General features: G+C 35.9%; 2 protein-coding genes across 19 annotated transcripts in view; both read left to right on the forward strand.

Annotated features, from left to right (window-relative positions):
* The first annotated feature begins 527 nt into the window (after nt 1-527).
* On the forward strand, nt 528-1575 carry LOC128181405 (omega-amidase NIT2-B-like). The gene has a single exon (XM_052849801.1). It carries the CDS (start codon nt 554-556, stop codon nt 1385-1387), a length of 834 nt encoding a protein of 277 aa, XP_052705761.1. The 5' UTR covers nt 528-553; the 3' UTR covers nt 1388-1575.
* A 3195-nt stretch (nt 1576-4770) lies between these two features.
* Nucleotides 4771-26834, forward strand: part of LOC128179794 (alpha-adducin-like) — a 24013-nt gene continuing 1949 nt past the window's right edge. For 2 of the 18 annotated variants that reach the window (XM_052847385.1, XM_052847392.1), the window contains exons 1-20: nt 4773-5012; nt 8429-8502; nt 12113-12189; nt 15750-16001; nt 17656-17804; nt 18184-18414; nt 18717-18860; nt 18990-19088; nt 19351-19521; nt 19856-20001; nt 20137-20266; nt 20663-20776; nt 21005-21097; nt 21769-21783; nt 22122-22136; nt 23366-23561; nt 23770-23901; nt 25188-25298; nt 25768-25872; nt 26386-26457. In XM_052847385.1, coding sequence (XP_052703345.1) covers nt 12129-12189; nt 15750-16001; nt 17656-17804; nt 18184-18414; nt 18717-18860; nt 18990-19088; nt 19351-19521; nt 19856-20001; nt 20137-20266; nt 20663-20776; nt 21005-21097; nt 21769-21783; nt 22122-22136; nt 23366-23561; nt 23770-23901; nt 25188-25298; nt 25768-25872; nt 26386-26457 — 2236 coding nt within the window. In that variant the 5' untranslated portion in view covers nt 4773-5012; nt 8429-8502; nt 12113-12128. Of the gene's footprint in view, nt 5013-8428; nt 8503-9483; nt 9731-9949; nt 9969-9998; nt 10134-12112; nt 12190-15749; nt 16002-17655; nt 17805-18183; nt 18415-18716; nt 18861-18989; nt 19089-19350; nt 19522-19855; nt 20002-20136; nt 20267-20662; nt 20777-21004; nt 21098-21768; nt 21784-22121; nt 22137-23365; nt 23562-23769; nt 23902-25187; nt 25299-25767; nt 25873-26385; nt 26458-26834 lie in introns of those variants that run through there. The other 16 variants (XM_052847398.1, XM_052847401.1, XM_052847386.1 and 13 more) reach the window with 15 other exon arrangements.

Raw genomic sequence — 26834 nt, forward strand, 5'->3', positions numbered from 1 at the left:
CACTCTCGGTTATATATCCGTCACTAACCTAACTCCGTCACTATTGAAGGTACATGTATAACAAGTGAGGATCTAGAGGGGGGTTTGAGGGTCCGGACCCCCCTGCAAATGCAAGTTTCTTTAAATTTCCATAATAAAATTACCAAAAATATGCCTCAGACCCCCCCCCCCCCCCGGGAAAAATTTTCTAGATCCGCGGATGTATAAATTATATCAGAAATTATATCAGAAAATAGGTCGGTTCTGTCCTCAAGCATGGAGAGAGAGAGAGAGAGAGAGAGAGAGAGAGAGAGAGAGAGAGAGAGAGAGAGAGAGAGAGAGAGAGAGAGAGTATTCCCCGCTGACTGTCCCCGCTTCGAAATCACAGCGAACGCAGGGAGTCTGCTGCAGGGCATCGCAGGCATCGCGGGCATCGCAGGCCTCCCCCTCGTGTAGAGAGAGAGTGTGTGTGTGTGTGTGTGTGTGTGTGTGTGTGTGTGTGTGTGTTCGGCGTTTATCGGCAACTACATTTACCCACATCTCCAATTTGGAAAGGGAAGTTACTCCAAAAATAATGTCGTTCAAAATGAAAATAGCATTGGTTCAGCTTGCTGTCTCCGCTACAAAGGCTGATAATTTAAAGCACGCAACTCAGTTAGTGTCTCGAGCTGCAAAGGAGGGCGCCAAACTTGTGTCTCTTCCAGAGTGTTTCAATTCTCCCTACGGAACATCATATTTCCCGGAGTATGCAGAAAAAATTCCAGGAGCTTCGTTCGATTCTCTGTCGAGCATGGCAAAGGAAAATCAAGTATATCTCATTGGAGGATCTTTTCCCGAAGAAGATAACGGTAAACTGTTCAACACCTGCTGTGTATTTAATCCCAAGGGAGAAATGATTGCGAAACACAGAAAGATTCATTTATTTGACATCGACGTTCCTGGGAAAATCCGATTCCAAGAGTCTGAGACCCTTAGTCCGGGAAACAGTTTCACAACTTTTGACACACCTTACTGCAAAGTCGGGGTTGGAATCTGTTATGATATACGATTTCCAGAACTGGCACAGGTTTATGCAAAGCTGAATTGCAAACTTCTGGTTTACCCCGGTGCGTTCAATATGACAACCGGTCCGGCCCATTGGGAGCTGTTACAGAGAGGGCGAGCTTTGGACAACCAAATGTACGTGGCAACAGTATCCCCTGCCCGGGACACGGGGGCCAAGTATGTGGCCTGGGGTCACAGCACGGTCGTCAACCCCTGGGGAGAAGTTATAGCTACGACCGAACACGAGGAGACCATTTTGTATGCTGACATTGATCCGGCCTATGTGGAAGAAGTACGGGAACAGATTCCCACAAGGAAACAGAAACGTGATGATATGTACACACTAGACTGGAAAAAGTCATAAAAATATGGAATAATTTTTTCTTTCAAAGTTACAATGTAATTGCAAATATATGATGTAATTGATTATTCAAGTGTGTTTAATTTGTGATATGGTGCTTCAGAAAAATTGATCGATTTCAATTGATGTCTGAAGATTGGTCTCTTTACATTTATTTTATCTACATGATTCATTAAACAGGTTTGCATGTGTTTTCTATTTTATCAATTTCCTTTTACATAAGCTTAAATAGTAAGAGGGTGAGATTCGCAAGACCGCCTACGTCAGTGTTGCGAGGACAATTCGAAACATAAAGATCGCAAGCACTGTTTGGGGTACGGATGTGGTCAGTGCTTACGTTGTTGGTTTGCAAAGATAATCAGTTTAGATATCTAAATTTTATTTATCATTTACTATATAATGCGTGTCAAATTTTATGCAACAATCTTGAATAATTGTACAAACTACAAAATGAATGGATACTCCCAAGGAACGAAATTCAAGAATTACCTTAGCTATACAGTTCATCGGTTTGCTTACAAGAATTAGCAATTTGCATTTGAAATTTGAGGTGATAAGTCGACAGTAATGTTCGTGTCTTATTTTGAACCCGAAAAAAAATGTCACCTGGCCGAGGAGAATCACATGATGTTTGCATCTCGCGCAACTACGATTCTCAGGCGCGTAAACTTATCTTCTTTTTTTTTCAAACGATGAAGACACATGTACCCCGAAAAATTGATCTACAAATCAAGGTAATGGCAGGTTTTTTGTTTTTTTTTATTCCACCATTGGGACTTGTTTAGCAGGCCATCATATAGCCGATCCAATACAGGTCGACATTGTTCAGTATTAGAATTAATAGCGAGCGCAGCTCGCCGGCGCGCAGCGCCGGCGAGCGAAGCGAGCTCTAAGAACCAGTGTGCGCGGGAAAAAGAACGAGCTAAACCTACAGTTCATCAAACAAATTGTTTTGTCTACGTCCCATAATGCTCTCTAATGTTTTCACCCGTGGTGCTATGCCAAAAATGGCCGACTTTTGACTCGTAATTTACAGTGACTTAAAGTTTGAACACACGTTTTGTGTACCGCATTTGCTATGGCGAGACTCAAAAGATTTGTTACATGCTTCCATACCTCCGTATCGAGTCGAGAAACGTAAACAAAGACGAATAAAGTCATAGATGACGTCACACTGCACTCGCGCTATATTTCCCGCGATAAATTTAGAGGTGGATCAAACATCTGTAATGCGTGTACTAGCCATTCCAGAATAGACTGCGATACCTGCCTCATTGACGGATGATTTGTTTTTAATTTTTTTTAATATAGAGATTTTATGTATATAAATATATATATATATATATATATATATTAGAAAGAGCCATACTTTACTGTCATAACGATCCATTTTTAAGCTAATTGTGCATGCATGAGTAGGGAGGAAATAAACAATAGGACATTTTGAAATAAATAAAAAGGAATAAAATGAAAAAATAAACAGTTAAAAAAATTATGTAGATATTGCATATAGTCGGACCATTAAATTTAAAAGTGGGAAATTACACACCTACAAACAGGTACCGGGCTCTCTCTCTCTCTCTCTCTGGGAAGGGGGTTGCGCTGTATGTATCATAACCATTAAAATTAGTACACTTGGCATACTTATTGTAGAGCAATACTCTCTCAAAAATTCTTTGACGTTCGTTGATACCTAAATAAAACAATTGACAATGATGCAAGGTATGTGTAATTCTTGCTGCGCTCGCCATAACGGTAGCACCGTAAAACATATTATAATTTTCTCTTGAATTTTAATTTTATGTCCGGTTTACATCTTTAAACGTTTCTCCACTTTCACACAGAAAAAAAAAATCATGATGCTCAAGAACTTGTCAAAAGATATTTTCCATAAAATAAAATTTGGGCTTTGGATTTACATGTACCCGTACAGTGAATGTACATCTGTACAGTAGGTTGTGACATATTAATCTTATTCATATTGTTAGGGATACATGTAGTTATCTCTTGGATGAATTTGAAATGGAGTATTTTTTTATACCGAGCGCAGCAAGAGGCGGGCGAAGCCCGCCTCGCGAAGCGAGGATTAATGGTAACACGTATATATAAGAAAATCAGTGAAAAATGAAAGTTGAATCAGGGGTACTAAGGCCAAAAAAATTTTCTTCCAGCCCTGGGCGCCGCCATATTGGCAACCATTTTCTTTTTAAACAGTTAGTTCTATCATTGATTGACTGGTACTTATCGATGTGTATTGCCCCTAAACTCGATTAAATAAGTTCCAGTGTTTCAATAGAAGGTAATTTGAATTAAAAGAAATTAAAAAGGAAACCAGATAAGTTTCAAAAGTGCTTCAATCAAGAAACACGACTTGTTCTATGTATGTCTTATCAAATTATCAGATGGAAAATAAAAACATTAACATCAAGAAAATAATCTTTTAAATTCTGACTAAAGTATTCAATTTTATTACATTGACATTCATATGAATTAAATTGATGAACAATGAAAGAAGAAAAAAAAAAATTGGAATCACGTAATTCTCTTCGGCTATTTCCGAAGACAAAACGTGAACGTTTTACGTCTGAGATATGACGTCATAATGTAAACTGAGCACGCGACGTTTAGTTTCACTTTGACGAATGATTTGAGTAGGCAACCATGCAGGCGGATCCTACTGTGCGCGTTTTAAAATTAAATAGATTTTATCACACAAAAATCAAACTGCATTGTGTTAAATCTGCGCTCGGTCCAACGGTCACACCGTTTACATATTAAAAAGGGTATCAATATATTCAGTTTATACGACCAATATACGTGGAAGGCGTGGTTTTCGAATAAAATCCAGTTTAACCACAAATTAACTCGAAAGAAAAAATAAATACGGAGAGCTATTTCATAAAAGAAATAAATAAAATATGTTTTAACTGACTTTTAGATTTGCACATTTTTTCTTTACAAAAATCTAATATAAAGTAAAACCTTATATGCAGGTTTAATGAGTATTTATATATAGTAATTAGCATTTTTGAACGAGGCTGAATTCGTTGTATACACATCAATTTTGTTCGGAATTAAGTAAAGAACAATATAAAGCCTTCTAAAGCTTTTTAAATTCATTTAAAATTCGCGTACATTTTACAAAAGTTATTCCATTCCAGTGATAAAAGTTTTAAACATAATAATCAAAATATCGTTTAAATTCTAATAAATATACTTTTGATATGTTCCCTGTTCTCGCAACCCGCACAGATGATGTCATTCTGTAATGTATTCACTTCCGCTTTTACTCCATTTTCACTTCCTGTAAAATAAATACTGCTGGAATAAGACTATTTGTAGATATAGCAAAACTCTTATTGTACGTGAAGAAAACAGTTTTTGCTTTAATAACCAACACCTCGTTAAAAACCAAAGATACTTTGATATCACAGGAAGAATTATTGTCCGAACCGTTCATAGAGTGCAAGTCCGATTGACGGAACAGCCAAGGGAGCTAATTATAGATGTGAAATTGGGGGAAGCCTGTATGAGCAGTTTCTGGGTCAGTTTTGGCAGGGATATTACGCGATTTCTGTGCATGTTTCGAGTAATTTAGACTAAACACCTCATCGTTATCATTCCAAGGGTAAGTTTGAATTATTGTGGTATTTCTAAACGTAAGAAAATGTCGAAAAATGTCTGGGTGTAACTTTGTCGGCAACGCGGTGTGCGTTTCATATTACGGGTTCGATTTCCTGTCTGCCAGACTATCGATTGAAATGCACTGATTGATAAGTTTCATTGTTTTGTTACGTTTTGTACATTTATAAGATGTATTTTGTTATGGAGAGAGACAAATGTCAGAAAGCCGGCCGCCATTTAACAAGCATGTACATCAAGCTTGAGTTTTGGGGAGAATCATAGAACCTATTTTGCAGTTGTTTATCTGGGTTTGTTGAAGCGGAGCGCTGCCTCAGAAGCTCGCGTTATCAGTTCTGAGCGGGGAGTCACAAGCTCAGCACGAAATGCTATCTCCTCTACAAATTAAGAAGAAGAAGAAAAAGCTACAATCCTCGATTTGCTATCTTTGATAATTGATAAAGTTGAGAGAAATTAGCAATAAGCACTAAAAATACAAATCAGATGTACTGTACCCATTTTTATGTCTAAACACCTTCAAATGTAATGAAGATTGGTATAGAATTTGTACATTTGTAAGACATTGAATATTGAGTGTAGAGTGTGTTTTTTCAAGATTTTTAGTGATCGTAGAATGTATCATATATCAGAACGTCAAGATTTAAAACCATTATTTTTCTGAAATATTTGATATCTAGATAAGATGGGTTTTCTCCACAACTTTTAGTACTGTTAATCACCAGAAATCAGAATCAATGTTAGTTTAATAGCATTGCTACAATCTTCACGCTAATCTTCAAAGTTGATTACAGTGGGCTGTATGGATGGAATTAAGCTAGCAAAATCCTGGTATTTCAATCTTTGAAGTGCGTTAAAGTTACATAAAACAAACAGAGACCTAGTTTGCCCGAAGATTAGGAGTCCAGCAGTGTTTATTTATAAATGGTAGGTAAATAAAGTTTTTAAATGTTGTAACTACCATGATTGGTTAAGAATCAGGCTGATTTTATCTGGGCTGCATGGGTGACTGATTAACAACCATGAATGAAGATACAAAAATATGTGGTAGAATAAACTTGTTGACAAAAAACACCAGAAATTGTAAGCAACTGATTGGAAAGTTTTACAGTGTAGATTTTACATCTTAGCCAACATTAGCTTCTGTGTTTGTAGAAATTTACCACAAAAAAATCATAGTTTTTTGATTTTCAACAATGTCATTATTCAGTTGGATTTTTTTTTGGTGGGAAAAGCCATAACTTTAAAATGTCTGTTTTATGTAGCTTTCTATTTTGACAGTGTGCATTGTAAACATCTTTACTGTATAACGTCAAACCGAGGCCATTTATTACTGGTACAGCATTTGAAGTGCTTTAGTTTTGACACTGTAAACATCTTGCAAATTTTTTGTTGATTGTTATTTTTTTTTAAAAGATTAGAAACACTGTTGTTGAAGGTTTTCAGTAAATAGGCCAGGAATTTGATAATATACATAATTCGGGGAAAACCACTCCCCACAATCGTTTGGAAGATGTATTAAAGAAAAACATTTCTCTTGGATTCAGAAAAGCTTTAAGATACCCCACAGGTGCCATAGATATAGATAGGACTATATATCTCAGATAAAAACAGAGTTTACATGTACCCTATGTTGAAGATGGGGGAAAAGAGATGCGAGGTTACACCCATAGAGAAACCCAACAACAGTGAACTCTCTGAAACAAGTGTATAGTAACCAGACCCAATTTATAGACTAGTCCCAGTGTAGGGCTATTTGTGTGAAAGTTCGTTCACTAATTGAGGAAAGCACTTGAAGACCTTACCATAGTTAAGCTGTCGTCTCTGACATTCATTGCAAGGACATAGGTGATTCTGTTTGCATAATATCTGACAGGAGTGCTGGAGAGCTGTAGTACGTACTACTGTTTCTACTATCTGTTCCTAGCCGGTAGCCACCGATTATAACTTGTATGAATATTCATATGTAGACCAACAACCAACATTCTGTATATCTTGTTGTGACTTAATACTGGATTATTTTCAGAGAAGAATGTACAGTAAATGCTAATCAAATCAAAGTTTTTATTTCCTCACATTCAGAGGAAATTTATTTTTCTATATAGTAAGCCATATTACTGTTGCTTATATATGAAGCACTGCATGTTTAATTGATTTGTTCACAAAATATGTATTATACCCATGCATGTTCACAATATATGTATTGTATTCATGTAAACATTCTTTACATAAAATACAACAGTATTATTGTTTAATTGATGAACAAAGAGTCTGCATGGGCCCTTATATGTATTTGAATGAGAAGGGAAGATGTAATTTCCTATCATGAGAACACTATGTATTTGGTACTTGGGTGAAGTAGACTTCTTACACAATGTACAATAACTTGTTATCACATGCTGAGTGTAATAAGTAGGCGTTTTTTCGTTTAATTGGATTGAGGGAGTAAGAATTATCAGTACTAATGACAAGTATTAGGAAGTCTCAAGTCTTTTTCATTTCTGGTGCTGCACTTATGCACTGCAATTACTTCAGATGTATTAAAACAGAGGGAGAAAAAAAAACCAGGAAATAGAAAATGATTGAAGTGAATGAATCATTTTGTATTTAGTCTTTATATCAACATGCTATCAAATGCAGTCGGTTTCTTTACAAATAAATAGCATGTGTTTAATCTCTAGAAGTTTCAGTCTCTGATTCTTGGTGTATCGGTAGGAATAAAAGCTGAGCAACAAGCGAGATGGTCAGTATGGGGTGTACCGGTATATGATTTATAGATAGCAATGTAAGCTGTATCAGTTCAATTCCTATGTAGAGCCAAATTTATTGATTCTGGGTTGGTGGAAAAAGAAAGCTCTGCTACATTTATGATTATATTCCTATAGTGCATTTATTCGCGTGTTGGCCAACAAAACTATTACGTTTGACTTGTCTAGTCGTCTGGGGAAAGCTTGATGGATCTGAGGCCATGGCAGCCAGAGCGTGGATTTGAATAAATAAAGCCGGGCGCTTTTCTTACCAAATTTGTTTATGTAACGCTCTGATCAAGAAAGATCGGAAGTAAAAAAACGAGAAATCCTATAGGTGTATTTTTTTGTATTAAATATCCACTGATTAAAATCTCTGCAGTGCATACCTCGTGCAGGTCGCCATTGCATTGTTTTGTGTCCTGTGATGTTTAAATACGAGATCAGATTTTTATCATAATGCTGTCAACTGTATGCTGTGTCACAGTGAATAAAATTGACTGTTGAAAGCTTAGTGGGAATTTGACATGCTGAGAAGCATGTATGCATATTCACAAACTGTTCCATAACACTAAACAAGAATTACCCTGTAAAAATCTTGGGTAGAGTTTTATGTTGTTTTTAGATAAAATGTTGATTTTTGTTGTTGTTTTTATAGGCCATGTTCCCATAAGGGAGGACAATTCAGCAGCTGAAACATCAAATCAGAGATACACAATATTTGTTTTGTTGGTAAGTTGTCCAGATAGTTATAGTACAGTTTTAGAAAATTCCTACAAATCATTTGTATTGTATTGTTTATTGGTCAACAGCTGTACAGCTCATAGACATATACAATTAATATACACATGTTACAATACATATACAATACACATCTCTTTTGTAAATTGCAACAGGCATTGTAAGCAGGACAGAACATTTCCTCTAATTGCATAACAAAATAAGTATCACTGGTTTACATACCCCCCCCCCCCCCCCCCCCCATTTTTCTACTCGACAACAAGCCTTCTCTAGCCTTCTCTATATTCTCTTTCTCATTGAGAGATGATGATGATAGATATGTTTACAATATTTAGATCTATGGCTATATTATGAATGTTGAATTAGCCTAAGAGAATGTCCATTTATATTCATGTAAATAAATATTCTGATTTTGAGATAGGACGCTTATAGATATAAAAAAAATAATAGCTTGAATGGGTTGTTTATGAGGGAGTAATTTAGCACAAAGGAAGATATATACCATAAATTTACTGCTGTTTTTCATGAAGCCTTTTGTGGACCACAAATGTCCTAATAAAAAGCAATTTGCAAGCTGTTCTTCTTGTCATTATATTAGAATTTTGTCCATTTTATGTGTCACTGCGCTTTGAATAACCTCTCTTTGTTTAGTACATACTGTATTTATATGTATTTTACATTGATAAAAGATTGACCTGGTTAAAGGAAAATCAATGCCTTTTAAGAAGTCGTAAAATATCTTTTTATTGAAGGTCGTGCTTGAGTTTGAAGTGTGATAAATGTATTCTTTACCTGCACCAGGGACATGCTCTGCACGTTTTTCCCCCTGACAGACAGGTTTAATTGAAAATTCAAATGCTTTGGTCACTCTGGGGGTAAAGAGAAGTTTTTTTTTTACCTCTTGCGGCAAAAATCGGTGATTATTTTTCCATTTATCAGGTGTCAGATGCATGGTACTGTTTGTTTAATCTGAAGGTGTTTGCCATTGTTGTGCGATAGTGGAAACCTATAGTAAATGAGTTTTACAGATGCAAGGAACACAAGATCTTATCAAACACTGACTGCTTCTCTGCGAACCGTGTACATTCACAAGTGATCATTACAACTCTATATTTAACAGAATGCACTTAATGTATTCGCCATACTGTTGCGACTTAAAACAAGTATACATGCATGCACAGTTGATGCAACCAGGAGCTTGCTAGAGATCCAAAAGTGGGTTAGTATGGTGATTTTATTAAGTTAATTTATTGGATCGTTAGTGAATTGCAGCCTGCGTGACACTTGGTTCTTTATGGAAACGCGAGGCAGGCGGCTGCTGTAACAGGGTGAGGCAGCATGTGTATCAGTGGATGTGAAGATTCTCATGATAGTCAGCAGTTCTGATGTTGTGTTTAGCTGGTGCATTCCTGGGATGTCTGTAATTAGATTGAGGTCATGAATCTACACCGTGTGGTGTAAGTGCTGCCTTCTGGGGGGAGAGATATAGGGGATCCTTATTTTTCGGCTGTTATCCTTGTCTCCGCAGGAGTTTCTTTGGGCTCCCTACTCTAGGGGAAGCGGTTAGATAGTTCTACTTGAGCAACAGTTTATGACAATTTCTTGACAGTGCGGGATCTGGTGTAAGTTGTGAGAAGTATTTCGGTTGTAATCTACATCAGGTGTGCTGAATGTGATGCTGTAGTAAGAGAAGAGATACACGACATTGTACTATGAGGGTACCGATGCCATGTGTGCAGTGTGAGATAACGTGTGTTTTTGATGTGTAACTTGTGTCATATCACATGCCTGATGTAATAATGTCTGGCATGACAGCTGGGGCTTGCAATGACTGGTTTTATAGATAGATTTGCTTCGTCCTTACTCAATGTTATTTCACAGAACTCAATTAACATTGTATTTCTTTTTGCCAATGACAGTTGCATGCTTAGAATGTCTTGGCTGTCCAGTTTGAAGGGATAAAACATTGGAGTGTGTGTGTTGTTTGACAACTAAACTAAGGATTTAATACTTGTCAAAAGAAATGGTTTTTTCGTTGAATACTTTAGAAAGAAGCAGCATGAGTCATTGATTTTAAAACTATTGATCGGTGTCTAAATAGGTCAGACATGAGATTGCGTGCGTTTATTTGTTGATTATCAAAGCAATCTGATGCTTAATGTGTTGATCATTTAAATGAACCCCATTATTGATCATGTTGGATTAATATATACATGTATTAACCATCACAAAGTAAGCTATTACTATGTATTGGAGCATAAAGAAGCAAACGACTTTCCAGTTATATACCAGTACTAATTAATTAGTGGCAACTGATTGATGACAGAATATTGACCTAGAAATATCACATAATTAGCTGATCAATTATGCTTGTTGCTCAATAGATATAGTAACTATTTTTGTCATGGTCCTCTCGGGTAGTATGAATTTGATTGATTTCATTATAACGTTAATATACCAGTATGTATGGGCAACAGAGTTGGTTGTAACAAGCCGCTTTAATTGAAAAGAAATGGTCAATTATTTTAAAAGTGAATTGAATCATTCTACTTTGCAAGGAGTATGATCGACATATGTAGGTTATTGAGGAAAAAAATGACAAATTGGAGGCTGGCAGTGCAGTTATTGATTTTTACAGAGGCAGTGATGTGATGTCTGGCTTGTAAGGTGATGCAAGTCGCCTTGCAGAGAAAGTAAACTCATAGGGGAGAAAAAAAGAGGATATAATGTCAACAGGGCAATTTGAATTGGATCATTGATTTAGTTGTATAATTCCTTAAAATTATGTCTGAAAAAGAATGTCCATTATAAAGTTGCATTCTATAGCACAAGTATCTTCTGTCTTTTGACCAGCACTTGTGTACCATTACGTGCAATTGATTTTCTCCACGATCAATAACCATTCTGTAATACAGTCCACTTCCCTCAAATATCCTTGTCCTGATCATCGTTCATTAGAGATGGATTGTAGTTGGGAAAGCTTGCTGTTGTTTACTAGCATCCAGTAAATCAAAATGAAATCAGTCAGTGACAAACATTGACAATCTTGTCCATTATGGACCATATCATCGTCATCGATTGCTTTCATGGAATGGGGAAATGTCTGTCGGGTTACATTAGGGCTAAGGCTGGAGGTGTTTGGACGTAAGAGTTATTGCTGAGCGAACTCTTGTGAAAGTCACTGTTACATATCTTGATACCGTATCATATTCATATCATGAATGTGAATTGTCAACATATTTTATAAAGGGCTCTTGAGGGTGTGGTGGAAAAAGGCTTGAAATAATAAGCACTTTCTGATATCGTGGGTTCCACTATGAGAATTATAGATAAAAATATTAAATCAAGACATTATGTGACTCGTTGAAAAGAGAAAAAAAAAGTTTATTTTTGTAACCAAATAGCTTATTAAGATGCATATCTTAAACAAGTAATAAAAACCTGATACACCCAAGTGCAGTTACTGTGCTGTGGGAATTTGATGCAAGCATTAAATATCATATTGTCTGAATTTGATGCAAGCATTGACTTATTATGTTGTCTGAATTTGATGCAAGCATTGACCATCAGTGTTCAGTAGAAGATCTGTTTATTTTGACAGGTGCTGAACCAGAAGGATGTCTAACGGTACAGCACACATGAATGGACCCAGCTCTGGGAAATACATAGATACCATAGGTAAGTGAAAGGCTAGCCCCCCAACTCACTGCAGCCGACATTTGATCTCCCAATCCATCATCATTTGTTTCAACAAGACGGGGATAAAGAATGCCATGGTGTACCAAACCTTCTTGGTAAACATGGATGAGCAGTCCTGGGATTGTTATAAAGACAACGCTTCTGTATATCAGTGGATGTTGTTACTTAATGTATTTATTGAAAGAAAAAAAGGGAGCTATTTTTACACGGAATAATGTCGTGCTGAAATCTTGTCTATGAAAAGACAAGGAAGCAGTTATAAATTGCTTTTTTCTGAACATGTTACTTTATAACTGCATACATTATGGATCAAGGCATGTCAAAATATATATATATATATATATATACACACTAGACTAGTTTCCCTCTGGAATAAAAGTGTCTGATCGTTTTACAGCAAATAACTTGATCCTGTAAGTTTTTAGCTTCTAACCTGGACAGTTGATTGAATACAATCCAGGTGGTTAGCTGCCATCAGAATTGAAACTTGACATAGATAATTTCAGAATGTTAGGACTGGGATAATATATTTTGACCTACTTCATATCTGGTTTCAGATAATATGGGGGTGCTTAGAATGTTTTGTTAGGGTGTATATCTGTAAGTTGACACCATTCTTAATTTGATTGAAACACTGCTTTAATAACAGTGTGTAAAGGGAATGCCAAAATAAAAAGTTTAAAGGAATTTGACTTTAGATATGTACCATAATAAGGGGTCATCTCAAAACTGAAAAGACATGCAGAACAGTTGTTTTTGGTTTTGAAAATTTTAGGAGTAAACAAAGCTAATTTATTTGACTAACAAGAAAACAATTACACACTTGAAAGAGCCACACTCCACTCAGAATACACATGAAGGTGTTTGGGTGTGTAATGACGCTGTTTAAAATGACAGCTCTCAATCCATGCTTTCAGCGCCACTGTATAAAAGCTAATTTACTATTCACGATAAGATCTTTATTTCCCACAAGCACAAGTTGTTCCGACATCTCATTACAACTTGACCTTGTGTTATTATTCTGATAGAAACAGGCCCCTCATTCACTTCATTGTGTTACCCTGTTTGATGTGAAGCATGTTATTTTGTCATAATTAACTGTTAGTTTCCCCCTCTCTGGTCCCGGACTTTGAATGACATTTTGAAGCCCTTCAGAACATGAGGGAAGCTCTTTAGCTGTCTCTTTGAATTAGTCTGAAACATGATGCATCCATCTTGCATTTACATGTAATTCATCTAAAACACAGGCAATGATTGTTATAACTGACATTTTAGAAAGAAAATTTTGATGTTTATCATTTACATGGGCTGTATATTTTCGAATGTCAAGTTGTAGACTAGGTACATTGTATTGTCTCTGTCATAGATGCATCTAAAAATAGGAAAATTCTGGATCCTCCCGTGATGATCCCCAGTGAAGCCCCTACTGATAATGTGTGGAATGCTGGTGTTGTAACTGATTGCTGGAGGTTTTTGTCTCTTGTATCTATTTGCCAGCTGTTATTACAGAGCACTCAGCATGAACCTACATTCTATAATCAATTCTCCCTTGTCTGTAATCGAAAAAAAAAAACATCTACAATAATATTGTTCACAGTCATTGTGAATTTTTTTTTCAACCATTTTGAAAACAAGTTGGAGTGTTTTGAGATTGACCCTAGATGTCATCAGACAGCGGGAGAAAATATCAGTTATCAGATATTTCTGGTGCCCCTTTGTTTTGCCTTATCTATAGTGTCACACGTTTTGTGGGGGGTTATTAGCCCCGCTTTGTCGACCAAAAACCCCAGACTTGTCTGACCAAGACACAAAGATTACATGGCCATACCTGCAGGTAGTCTCTCTGACTAACTTGAACAGGTAAATGTATTGATCGAGAGGAAGAAGAAGTTGTAGGGGTCTCACAGCTCAGGCTGTTGTGATTTCTACATGTTAAGCCAGCTATTTGCATGTAATCAAAAGTAATCCCAGCAAAGGGGCACTGACCCTGAGGGACCTTTGCTCCCTCCTCTTCCTGCAGTGTTCCCTGCTCTGTGTAAATGACAATTTATATCATACATTCTAAAACAGCCTAGAAGCAGCAGCCACCGGTCTGATAATGACTGAGGCATCCAACATTGGCTTCTCGTTTTGTTGTAATTATGCCATGCATCTAGGGATGATGCACAGCCAGACAGGAATGTCATTATGTATCTCAGAGAGAGAGAGAGAGAGAGAGAGAGAGAGAGAGAGAGAGAGAGTGCTTATCCAATCCCTGGAAGAATATTGTCATTGATCTAGATCTAGATGCTGCAGTGTTCATGTGTTCATATGAATAGAGTATTCTTGCATTTAGAAATTCCTATTGATATATCATCCACATGTATAAATAATGCTAGGAATCGATAAAATTCATCACTCAGCTGAGGACCAGAAAGATGAACCAATTTCTGTAATTAGACTAATTAGAGTTTTCTATTTTTAGCTCAAAGGAAACTGGTTTTATAATAAGTTCATTTTTGTACCCAAATGTAGTGAGTCATGGATAGTAATTCAGACTTCTTATATATAACAAAATTCTTATAGTCACGGAGTTGGCAGATACGATCAAATGTAAAGTCTATGTATGCCAAGTACAATGTTATATTCTTATTCATGCTATTATCAAATCATGCACAACCTTTAATTGTGTTTTTGAGATTTATTGATAGTACTGAGATGTATCATAATTTTAAACAGAGAAAATGAGTGAAAACTTTATTAGACACAACATTGTAATTTGGAGGCAGTTGCTTGTTTTGATTAAGTATGATAAGAAGCAGAATACTTCTACATGTTTTGATTTTATCTGTGCTTCTACAGATTGATGCATCGCAAAGGGGGAAAGGTGTAGGTATCATATTATAGATTTATTTGTATGTTGCCAGCCTTTTCTCTAAAAGAGAATCAAAAACTGTTTAAAATCTATTTACTCAGACACATCAATTAAGAAAACAGCAAGCTAGGAATCTTCCCAACAACTTTTTCTTGGGCATTTGAATCATATAAATAGCACCACTGCCTTAAAATTATCATTTTAATTCACAGAAATGACACGCGCAAGTTCTTGAATAGATTTGTGTGTTTTGATCGGTCAGGGCCAGTTCAGGGAAACAAAATTATCAGCAAACACCCAGCCTGATACAAGTGTGTTGTGATAACTGGGTTGTTCACTCCTTGCTGTAGATCTTAAATCAGATAGCTTACATATTTTTTTTCATTTCAACTGACCAATATACCTTTCGCACGTTTCTCAAGCATTGTAAAGCAGTTAGTTCAGAATATACGCCAATAGCAAAACAAATTTCTTAAAATTTCATGGTTTATTCATTATCATTTCATAATATTTCCACAGTCTTGACATTGAACTAATTGTTGTTTTGAACTTTTCTTTGATTAGTCTATTAAAGTAAGGAATAGAAAATGAAGGAATAATCCAAATTTGAAATTCTGTAATCAGTAGGTCTAAGAAACAAGAAAAAGTGATATCAATAAAGTTGTTTGATTCTTGCGTTGTTTAGATCCCGATGACCCAGAGTACGTCAAAGAAATGCGAAGGCCAGCGGAGGTGAAGGAAGATGTCCGTCAGATGCACGATCGGAGTCGAGTGTCGCTGATCCTGAACAGCGAGGCGTTTCGTCGGGAGCTGGAGGAAGTGGTGGATGAGCAGATCAAATCCGGCCCCCACCCAGCCAGTCTCCTCGCCCTCCAGCAAATCACAGACCTGTTACTGCCCCACTCCAAGGGCCAGACGGGGTTGATCAACCGAGGAAGTAAGTAGCCGATTTAGTGTGTACATGTACATGTATTATATAGGTAGCCGATTTAGTGTGTACATGTATTATATAGGTAGCCGATTTAGTGTGTACATGTATTATATAGGTAGCCGATTTAGTGTGTATATGTATTATATAGGAAAAGAATAGTTTTTAGAAAGAGATATGTTGGAAATGAATTAATTGTAACAAGATCAAAGCTATCTGTGCAGAGAAAAATTTTAATACCCTCAGAATTAAGAAGAATAGAGTTCACTCTGAAATGCACCAGAGATCTACAGTGTGTAGAAAAGTGTCAAACAAAATGTGGACAAGCTCTCCCAGATCAAAGCTAGTCATGCAGAGAGAAAAAAATTCATAATGCCCTTATTATAGTAAAAGTATAGACTTCACTCTAAAATGAACATAGTTTTATATTGTGAAAATTGTTGGTTACATAATGTCTTTGGCGGACAGAATGCATTTTTTGACGTGCATTGTAAATTCATTTTCTGCAATGGTAGCTAAACGTATCTAGGATCACCAGGACCTTGAAGCGGTAATCCGGTAAAGAGGTTTGAAAGCAGGCATGACAAAAAATAATTTAGGTGTTCTTTCTGTAGCCAGGAAAATACTCATTTCCTGACTTATCGTCTCTGACTTCATAGGTTTTTGTGTGAATTTTTTTTGCTGGCTATCAAAAGCAATGTTACTTTATGAGATTTTTCTCAGCAGTTACAGAAAGCTTGAACAGAATAAGCTTATGGTACAGTAATAAACTCTCTTCATTAACTAGTTAGGACTCTTTTAAGATAATTTGGTTTCTATGGTAACCCAGTTGCATTCTTTCACCTTAAGTGGACGTCTTTTACCTTGATTTGTCTGATACAACACCCAGATATTGATTTTCTCATGAATTATTCATTAGCCGTCGGAATTAGATGTTGCACATGTGGTTTGAGATGAAAGAATTTGCATTTGGTGTTTGTTTATTGATCTCTATCAATTAGATTTTTTTGATCAGCTGACTGCATGAATGCAGACATTTGGCGCATATTCTATGACAGTTCTAATACTGCACACCTTCTAAATAAGGGAGATATGGCTTAGTCATTTAAATTGTTTATTCTCCAGCACTTTTCGTTTTTTTTAAGCTGGTGATTCATTATAATCCTGTGTGGGATGGCCACAAAAATATCCTTATTGCACTATCATTGGCTAGGCTGAGTCCTCTGTTTTATTGACCTGAAATTGTCACATAGAGAGCTCTGAAATGAAATGAAATATTACGACCTGGGGCCATTCTTTATCAGGGTGAATTCTAGAAGTGATCTTCAGGTTCCAGTTGATAGAGCAGGTGCAAAAACAAAGGAATTCGATTATAATTGAACAACAACATACGAAGATTGTTATCTTTGCTTGAGTAAATATTATGTTACAGTTTGAACAAGTTGATTAATATGTACATTTTAAGAATAGTTCAAAATAAATGTGATGCATAAAAAACACTTTTTACAACCATAAACAGATTTTCTAAGGTGATAAGTTTACAGGACAAGTACCTGTAGAGTACAGTTTCCTTTACTTACATGCAGTTTTTGTTCTTGATGCGCAAGATTTTTTTTTTCGATTGTGAATGAAAATAAGTCTTATTTTGTATGTGTGTTTGTAGCGGCCCCAGTAATCCCTATCAGTGACATCAAAGGAACAGATGGGCTGGGCTACTCCAAGGGGGAGAAACTCCTGCGCTGTAAGCTGGCCGCCTGCTACAGACTGGTGGACCTAAAAGGCTGGGGACATGGTATCTACAACCACATCAGTGTAAGTTCCTTCTCCAGATATGAACGCCTGTGTAAACAAACCTTTCAGTGACCCTTCTTATTCTTCCTCTTTATTGGGGAGGTCAAGAGCTATATTTCCCCATGTGCCAAACAATGGCAATAATGATTAAATTTATCATGTATCAATGTCATTGTTTCAATGTCGAGAATTGAAAGCAGGACAATGATTCATGATGTATTATGCAAACAATTTTATTCATAAGTGATTGATGAATGAAGACATATTTAATGTAGATTTTTTTTGGTCCTGTTTATTACTTTACAAGGTCACACTTGTTGATATCCTGTTTTACTGGATTTTCGAAATAAAAAAAAAAATTCAAGACATATCTCAAAAGGAAGATTTTTTTTATACACAGGTCAGAATTAACCAAGAACTGGAGCATTTCCTCATTAACCCGTTTGGACTGAACTATGGGGAGATCACTGCCTCATCCTTAGTGAAGGTGGATATGCAGGGGGACGTGATCGAGAAAGGCACAACAACACTAGGCATCAACAGGGCCGGCTTCACGCTTCACTCGGCAATCCACCAAGCACGACCGGATCTTAAATGTGTCATTCATCTCCACACCCCAGCAGCAGTAGCAGTAAGTCCAAGACCTGTATTATTTAACAGTGTATTTGATCAGTGTTGTACTGGCAATGATTTCAAGGGCAGAGTTAATTGGCATTGGTATATGTCTAGAGTCTATGAATTTATCAAAAGGAATTCAAATAAATCAAAGACGAAGATTGCAATGTTTCTAATATGGGCTTATGGTGCACTGAAGCTGTGCTACAATCTGTCCATTGACAGCTGCATGTTTATATGCAAACATGTCACAATTTGTAAGATGAAAAAAAATTTCACTACTTGCACTGGAATAAATATCTGATACTTCTGTTGCAGGTGTCTACACTGAAATGTGGCTTTCTGCCCATGTCACAGGAGGCCCTTATTTGTGGTGAAGTCAGCTACCACGAATATAATGGCATACTAGTCGACCAAGAGGAAAGGGACGCTCTACAGCGCCACCTAGGACCAAACAATAAAGTAGGTTTGACTGAAGAAGTTAATACTGATTATAAAGAAATCATTTATTGACTCCATGTTGACTCCACGTTTTCATCTGATGTAATTATTCATTGATCAAAATATGATTTAATTCTTTTGTTTTGACAGATAATGTTTCTTAGAAATCATGGAGTTGTAGCCTGTGGTACAACAGTTGAAGAAGCCTGGCACTACGCATTCAATATTATGGCAGCTTGCGAATCACAGGTCTGTGCACACAAAAAAAAGTCAAGTTATTCCTCCTTAGACCTGCAATCAAATATTTAAGTGAGACTAAGTGATCTGTACTTAAAATGGCATGGCTTTTTTAAGGCTAATTTAGATAACATAATCTAATTCCAATGATGGGCTCAGAATGTAAAGATAGGAAAAAAATCCGAAATAAAAGATTGCACACAAATGATACACTTTATTTGGGGTAATGATATATTATTGATGTAAGTTTGCATTTAAACTTGTGTCTCTACAGATAAAAGCTTTGCCCGCTGGCTTAGACAATATAGTACTAGTGGATGAGGAAGTCCGACGGAAGACGTACGCTGTGGGAAGTCAGGGAGGTGGAGGAGTGGATACCAGCGGCAAGAAGTGGAAGACGGGTGAACTGGAATTTGAGGCTCTCATGAGGCAGCTAGATAATGCTGTAAGGACTAAGATAATCTGAAATATTATATACCGTGATATAATACCACCTGAATATGATGATACAATACATGTACAATAAAGAATATTCAATGAATGAATTACAAGAATTGATTTTGCTCCCCAAAATTAGTCACACATGAAAACAGTTTGTTTTTAATGACTACGGGGAAGATATTTTTTTTTATATATATATCAAGTAAATGATAAATGAAAAGTCTGCTAACGATGGCTAAAAGAAAAACAATTATTGTATCAAATAATTGAGGATTTGTAAAATGGATTAGAACACTTGAAAATAGGTTTAAATATGCCTTTTGGGTTTTTTTGTGTAGGGGTATAGAACTGGTTTTGTGTACAGACAACCAATCATTAAAGCAGAAGTAAAGCGAGAGAGATGTAATGATGATGTAGAAATCCCACCAGCCTCCAGTTCATTTACATACGTGTTCGACGGCGACTATGAACACTCCAAGTACATGTAAGTACACCACTGTTTTTCTTCTTTTAAATCAAGGCAGCTGTTAGTGGCCAAAACTATAACTATAGAGACTAAATCTATATAAGATGGAGTTAAAGATCGAAAAAGGAGTAAAGCACTGTCTATAACTTTCAGGTCGCCAATTAAAGTTGCCATTGAGAGACAGAAGCAGCACTACAAAGCTGGTTGGTTGAACTCACCCAACACATACGTCAAAAAAGAGATGGAAGAGACAGGAACAACCAACCCTAAGAAGATAACAAAGGTAAGAAGAACACATTGATTAGAGATATATACTGTAGATTCGGAATTAAACGAGAGGAATTATTGTAAACTAAAATGGCGAGGAGCATCCCTGGCAGATTTTAAAACATTGCTATTTTTTTATGACGGTTATGAACTTTATAAAAATCCTACAATAGTTTGGTGCTTGCAATTTAATTTTATCACAGTTTGATAGAAAATGACAAAATAGAGGAATTTTGAGCTCGCATACAATAAGGAATCTACAGTGTCATGTTAAGATGAACACCATGATAATAAAATGATATATCCAGACTTGAATGTTAACTGACAACTATTAAAGACAATTATAAAGTCAAGAGACCTGCTCTGAATCAACTTAGATCAAAAATGTAAACAATCTTTTTGGTGTTTTCAGTGGATCCAGGACGGTTCACCCTCTAATTCAGGAACATCTGTAAAACTGGAAAACCCCAACCAGTTTGCACCTCAAGGAGCAGACCCTCATGAGTTCAAGAAAAAGCAGAAAAATGTAAGCATAATAGAAAATGAGAACATCAGTTTGTATATTGTTAAAAGAGATGAAAAAAAGAAATGGGCTTTCAACAAAGTCAGTTTTATTCCCCTAATCTAACATTATATTGTAAACTTATCAGTAACATATTAAGTTAATAATAAATCAAAATTATTTGTCTCATGTGCTTCCCTACTACCATGTTTTACTGTAACAATGATTTAACTTTGAGTGTTTCTGTCACAGATAAGGAAGGATTACTATGAAGACAAGGTGACCGCTGGGCCACAGTCGCGGGTTCTGGAGGGCATGACCTGGGAAGAGGCCCAGCAACTCCAGGTAGGTGTCTGGTAATACCACAATGTAACTCCGAGTACAGTACTTCTGAGTACCGGGTTACAGAGTCATCAGTCCTGAATAGGATTTCATCATGCTCTTATATATGCATGATTCATGCAACAGTTTCCATGCATCAGTTATGCTTTTGGTGTTAACCATGAAAAAATTAGATAAGTTTGCAAGAATTGTTTCAATCAAATGTATGTCTTGTTTTTAATGATGTTTGAAACCGTAAAGAACTGAAATGTTAGTGATAAATGATAGAATTGGTATGAGTTAAAACTAATCATGTTATGAGGTTTATACAACCATGAAAGTGTGATTTTTCTGCTGTGTTGTTTTATATTTAGCTTTGGCACCAGCCTAAGGGGGATGGATGGTCAACAAATTAACCATCACATCTACCAGAAAAATCTAGATATGATTTCTTTAACCATAAACTATTTTCTTTTTTTAGAAAAAGAAAATTTCTAATATTTAAGTTTTAAAATTTTTAATTTCCCATATTTTTGTAAAAAGCTCTCCTTCTAAAGGAGGTAAAATTGTCCAAAAATGACCAAAAACCATCCAGCCCTCTTAAAGTTTGATATGTGCATCTGATTCAAATTTGTTTTTCAGCTTTTGATTTTGTGATGTGATTTGAAATGCTTCTTTTTATTTTGTCACTACAGGCGGAAGGCAAACTAGTAAGTTTTCATTTACTTCATCTCTTAACCTTCATGCTACTGTTTTATTAACACAATATACCTCATTCCATAAGAACAGGTTAACATGCAATATTCTCCATGTGTACATGTTTTGCTAAAATGGTAATTTCTTGTATTTTGGATTTCTTGCTTTGTTTCAAAACAGAGTGAAGTTGTATTTTCTGTTTAAATAAAATACAAGTAGCAGATAAGAAATTAATTGAAATGTAATATATTCATTATTTCAAATATTCAAGTTAAAGGGTATGGAATTAAAATAAAGAAAAAGATTAATAATCTTGAAATTTGTATTTAATTAATCAAAATTTTGTTTAAAGGCTGGGAAATATGAGGTATGATTTCTGGTGCAGCTTCATTTATTTTTGTCTTTGATTCAGACAAAAAACTAACACTTTGTACATAAACAGGGAGCTTTGTTCTCACTAGGCAGACATTACACAATTGTGATCACAGAATAGGGAGGTAGTGGACCAGTATCGATCTCACCGAGTTTGAACCATCCACTGCTTATCCTCAAGCCTGAATCAAATTATATTTTTTAAATTCTTTACTTTAAATGTAAATAAAGATGGATAGATTCTTGGGAAGGGGGTTGGAGTAAGGGGTTGTTAAAAGTTCATTTCTCTAAATTCTTTTTCCTTTAGTATAATTAGATATTGTTTGCAGGTTTTGTGACGTAGAAGGTTGCAGAGGTTGCTTTATTCTATGTTAGATGAACCATATTCCATAGCTTTTTTTCTCTTATGACTTTATACAATATTTACTGTGCTGAAGCAATAGAACTTTTGTTCACTTCCAGAAAAATTCATTATATTGTAAGGTGAGGGTAAGACATTTTTGTTGTCAAGACCCCCATATTGTTCAATACATCCCGGCTGACCCATCAAATACCGACAGAGATAGACTGCAAGCAAGCTGAATTCTAACATAGCACTTGCAGCGCAACTCACACAACACAGGTCTGCTCACATACTGTACATTGAATAACCAACCAAACAAGTAGAATAAATTACACAGTCAAATCCTAACTGCTTTTACATTGTAAGGGTACTGTAGGGTGATCCCCACCTAACACCCTCCATCCAATGCTCCCCATGTCAAAATCCAAGATTTGATAAACAGACTTTCATCTGATGATCGAATTATTTTCTTTCTTTCAGTAGGTAGAAGTAAACTTTTTGTAATTTTCTTGCTAGGACAAATTGCTAGAAACTCAAAAATTTATTAATCAATTTTTTTTTCTTTTTATCTATTGTATTTTTAAAATAATATTTTTCTTTATGTGAGTATTATCACTGGGATTTTTCACATATTGTTTGATGTTGTGTGAACACTATTTGTCATTTTTGGAAAGTAAGAGAAGGTGGTTTTTTTTGTTTTACAGTATTCACATTGTAAATTTTTAAAACTATGAAGTGTCCATATCTTTATGATTTAGCAAACAAAGTAAGTTTGTGTTCTTACTTTGTGTATATACCGATATTGGTAATATATGACATGCTCAGTCATACACAACTAATTAGTAATCTCTTAGTCTATAGTGTGGCCTTGTTTCGTTTAGGACGGCACTCTGAGCATGGCCGGCGACAGTGTAATCGTGATTGGTGCAGCCTCCAAAGGCATCATACAGCGCGACCAGCAACACAACGTACAGGTGTACAAGTCTCAGTACCAGGCCAATCCCTTCGAGAACATGACCCAGGACGAAATCGACCGGTACAAGGTCGAGGTGGAGAAGAAAGCTAAAGGAGAACCAGGTAAAAACGACTGGTCGATGATCAGAGGTTTGGCATTCAATCAGTACTTAAACGATGACATTGAAAAAATATGGATGATATTGTTAAAATTTTTAGGAAAAAGATAGGAATTTAGCAAGTCATAACTTACTTTTCTTTGTTAGTATTTTCCTTTGATGGTAATTTATGGTATAGAAAATTCTAAGCATGGCATATGTGTAAATTTCAGTGTCAACCCCAACAGAAGATTCGTTAGAACCAGGACCTGATGGTAAGCTCATCTCCACAGAGGAGCGCATGCAGATAATTCAGCAGCAGCAACAGCCGGAGACAACCCCTGAGAAGGCGGCCCCAGTAGAAGGTACGACAAGCCCTCCAACTCACCATAAACACCATATCCACCTTATTCTTCTTCCTCAGCAGTCTGGGACTCGGTTTTGTAGTATTAGTTGGTGTTTTCCCCACCCCCAGCTTTCTATGTTGTACGATTGACAAGAAATTCACCTATTGTCAACAAATATTTTTTCGGTCAAAACTGTCGAAAATCTTTTATGTTTTCAGCAGAAATATTAGTTGATAATGGGGATGGTGATGTCATAAGTGTGGTTGATAAAGATGCATGACAGATTTTTGAGCCTGTCTGTAGTTTTACAAATTAGAAACACCCTGTAGTATAAGAATTCCCATAGAAGCTTGCAATCACAGCTTACTGGAAATAGGTACAATTACTTGTAGAGTTTGGACATCTCACAATACAAAAGTTAGCTGAAAAGATGTTCACTTGTTTTTGATTTTGATTTATGATAACCACACTCACTCTCTATGATCCATTTAATAGAAGTTCATTGGTAAGTCAATGTATTTATCAGGAAATATAGCTATAGATCTTTATATGTAGCCTAGTGAATTAAGGTTCCAATATGAGACCTCTGTTTTCAATCATGACACTCCATTAACATTTAGGAATACATGCTGTGTTTCTTGTACTTAATAGTTCACAAATGGACAAGAAATAGTATAACAACCTATTTAGTAGAAGTTATATACATATACATTTTACATGTACAGTTTAGAAGTGACATGATATACAAGTAATTAACTGATTTTCAGCAGAAGCTTATTTTGCACAGCATTGCTTATTGCACTTTATATACGATGCACACTCACATGAACTGTTTTAAGGGTCAGCTTTGGTGAAAAGAAATTCCTTAATATTAGCAGAGTGATTCTAATGTGATATTAGACTTACTTCCCCTAATATTACTGTAATATAGTTTGTATATTGAAATCCTCAACATGTTTGCAGGGAACTATAATATTTTAGTAATGTACTTTATGGATAAAATCAACATTTTACCCTCCATATTAATATCACAGAAATTGAGTAAAATATGAACCTGCAGTCATGTTGTTGACTAACCAATGCTTTTGTGGAAAATAATGAAATTTGGTATTGTAATGAAATACCGGTACATTGTAGTAGAATACCTGTAAAAAGGCACAAGTTTTTGTACTGCTGTTCGTCATTGTTTAACATTAAGAGTAGGACAACAAACTCTCAGCACCCAGTTACACACAGTACAAAGACTAGTGTGATGCATGAGGCTTGTGGTAACGGTGTATATCCTGGCATGTTTTGTTGTGTAGTTAAACACGCTGTAGAACCACCCAAACCCGCTGTTGTTGATGATGATGACGATGTGTTTGTTGATGAGTCATCAGCACCTATATCTCCTGCCACTAATGGTACAACCAAAGGTTTGTAGTTAGTTTATTCAAGCAAGCACTTGTGTATGCAATCCTCCCACTGTCAGAGCATCAAATGAAAACACAACCTGTCAATAATTCTTAGTGTTTTCAGCCTGTTTCAATATGGATGTATTTGTACTATATAAATGTATCTCTCATCTTTGTAGTCACATGTTATAGAATAAAATTTTGAATCCAAATTTTGACAAAAATTATCTAGATTATTACCCCCCCCCCAATTTTTTTTTTCATCTGACATGTTAAATGTTTAATAATTTATGATGTTTTTATGGGTGGTAGGGGTGCTGAAAAAGTCTAGAACTACTTAAGATAGCAGAAACAAGTGTTATAATCAGCTGCATATAATTGTATTTATTTTAATTATTTCTTATTATTTATTAGCTTTGTTTGCACTAAACAGCCTTGCACGCTTTAATGACTTTGTATGTTAGAATGCCTTGTATTTTCTGCTTTCTAGCTTCCAGAAATAACCGATCCTCTCGAAGCTCTCGTGGCTCATCACGAGAGACCAATGTGGATGACATACTCAATTCCTCCTATGGGAGCCCCAGCAATAACAAGGGTTTGTGTCAAAACTTCTTGTGGTTGACGGTTCCTGACCTAACCATTAATACAAATCCTAACCAACATGCAATGAGTAAAACAGTAATGCACTGTGCTTCAAGAAAAATCTAATCAACTTTAAAAGATTATGCAAACAGAGGGGGTTCTTGTAATCATTGCAGTTTGGTTGAGTGACACTTTTAATGTAGATAGAAGTAATAAAGTGAGAGTGACTTGGGACATTACTCAGCAATGTATCCACTTGTATTACCCACACAATTTCATTTGCCTCACTCCTATTTGTAGATTACACTATCTTTTGTTTACTTTCATGTCTCTTGTATTTGCACATTTGATTTTTCACTGATATCTTGCATAATGTGTTGTGTCGAAAAATGACATTAAAAAAAAAAGTGTGGGTGGGTGTAAAACATTCTTTGACTGCTTGATTGATGTCATTTTTTGAATCTATATGTTGTAACCTAACCTAATGACTGTTGTGTGTATCTTAATTTGCTTTGCATGTAAACAGAATCTGAGGAGCCTAGGCCATCTCAATTACAGCGCTCTGAGTCCACTCGAGAGCCTCCCCGTAGCCCAGAATGTAAGCCATTCACCAATTCTCTACCTCCATTGAGTAACCCATTCTAAGCTTAAGGACCCTCTATACACCTTTAAAAAAAATTATTTTTAAATTTGAGAAAAAATTGCATAAAAATATTAGCATTTTGAGTTTTCTAACCCAATTTTAACATAAGATACAGGCATTTTAACCCAGAAATAAATCTATGTAGACAAAATATACTACCTGTAATGAATGAAAATTGCCTCTAGAAAATGCATGTAAAATAAGTTTTCAAATACTTCATCTTGGTCCTGTCTAAAGCTCAGAGCACAATTGGAAAATTCTACATACTACCAAAAAAACCCTGAAATATGTGTGCAGTGCATAGAGGGTACTTAAATATAATGGAAGGATAA

This window comes from Crassostrea angulata, chromosome 4 (genome assembly GCF_025612915.1).
Source record: "Crassostrea angulata isolate pt1a10 chromosome 4, ASM2561291v2, whole genome shotgun sequence".
In the NCBI taxonomy this organism is placed as follows: domain Eukaryota; kingdom Metazoa; phylum Mollusca; class Bivalvia; order Ostreida; family Ostreidae; genus Magallana; species Magallana angulata.

Bases quoted from the DNA above. Each gene is read 5' to 3' on its own strand.
- LOC128181405 (XM_052849801.1), top strand. From the start codon at position 554: ATGTCGTTCAAAATGAAAATAGCATTGGTTCAGCTTGCTGTCTCCGCT.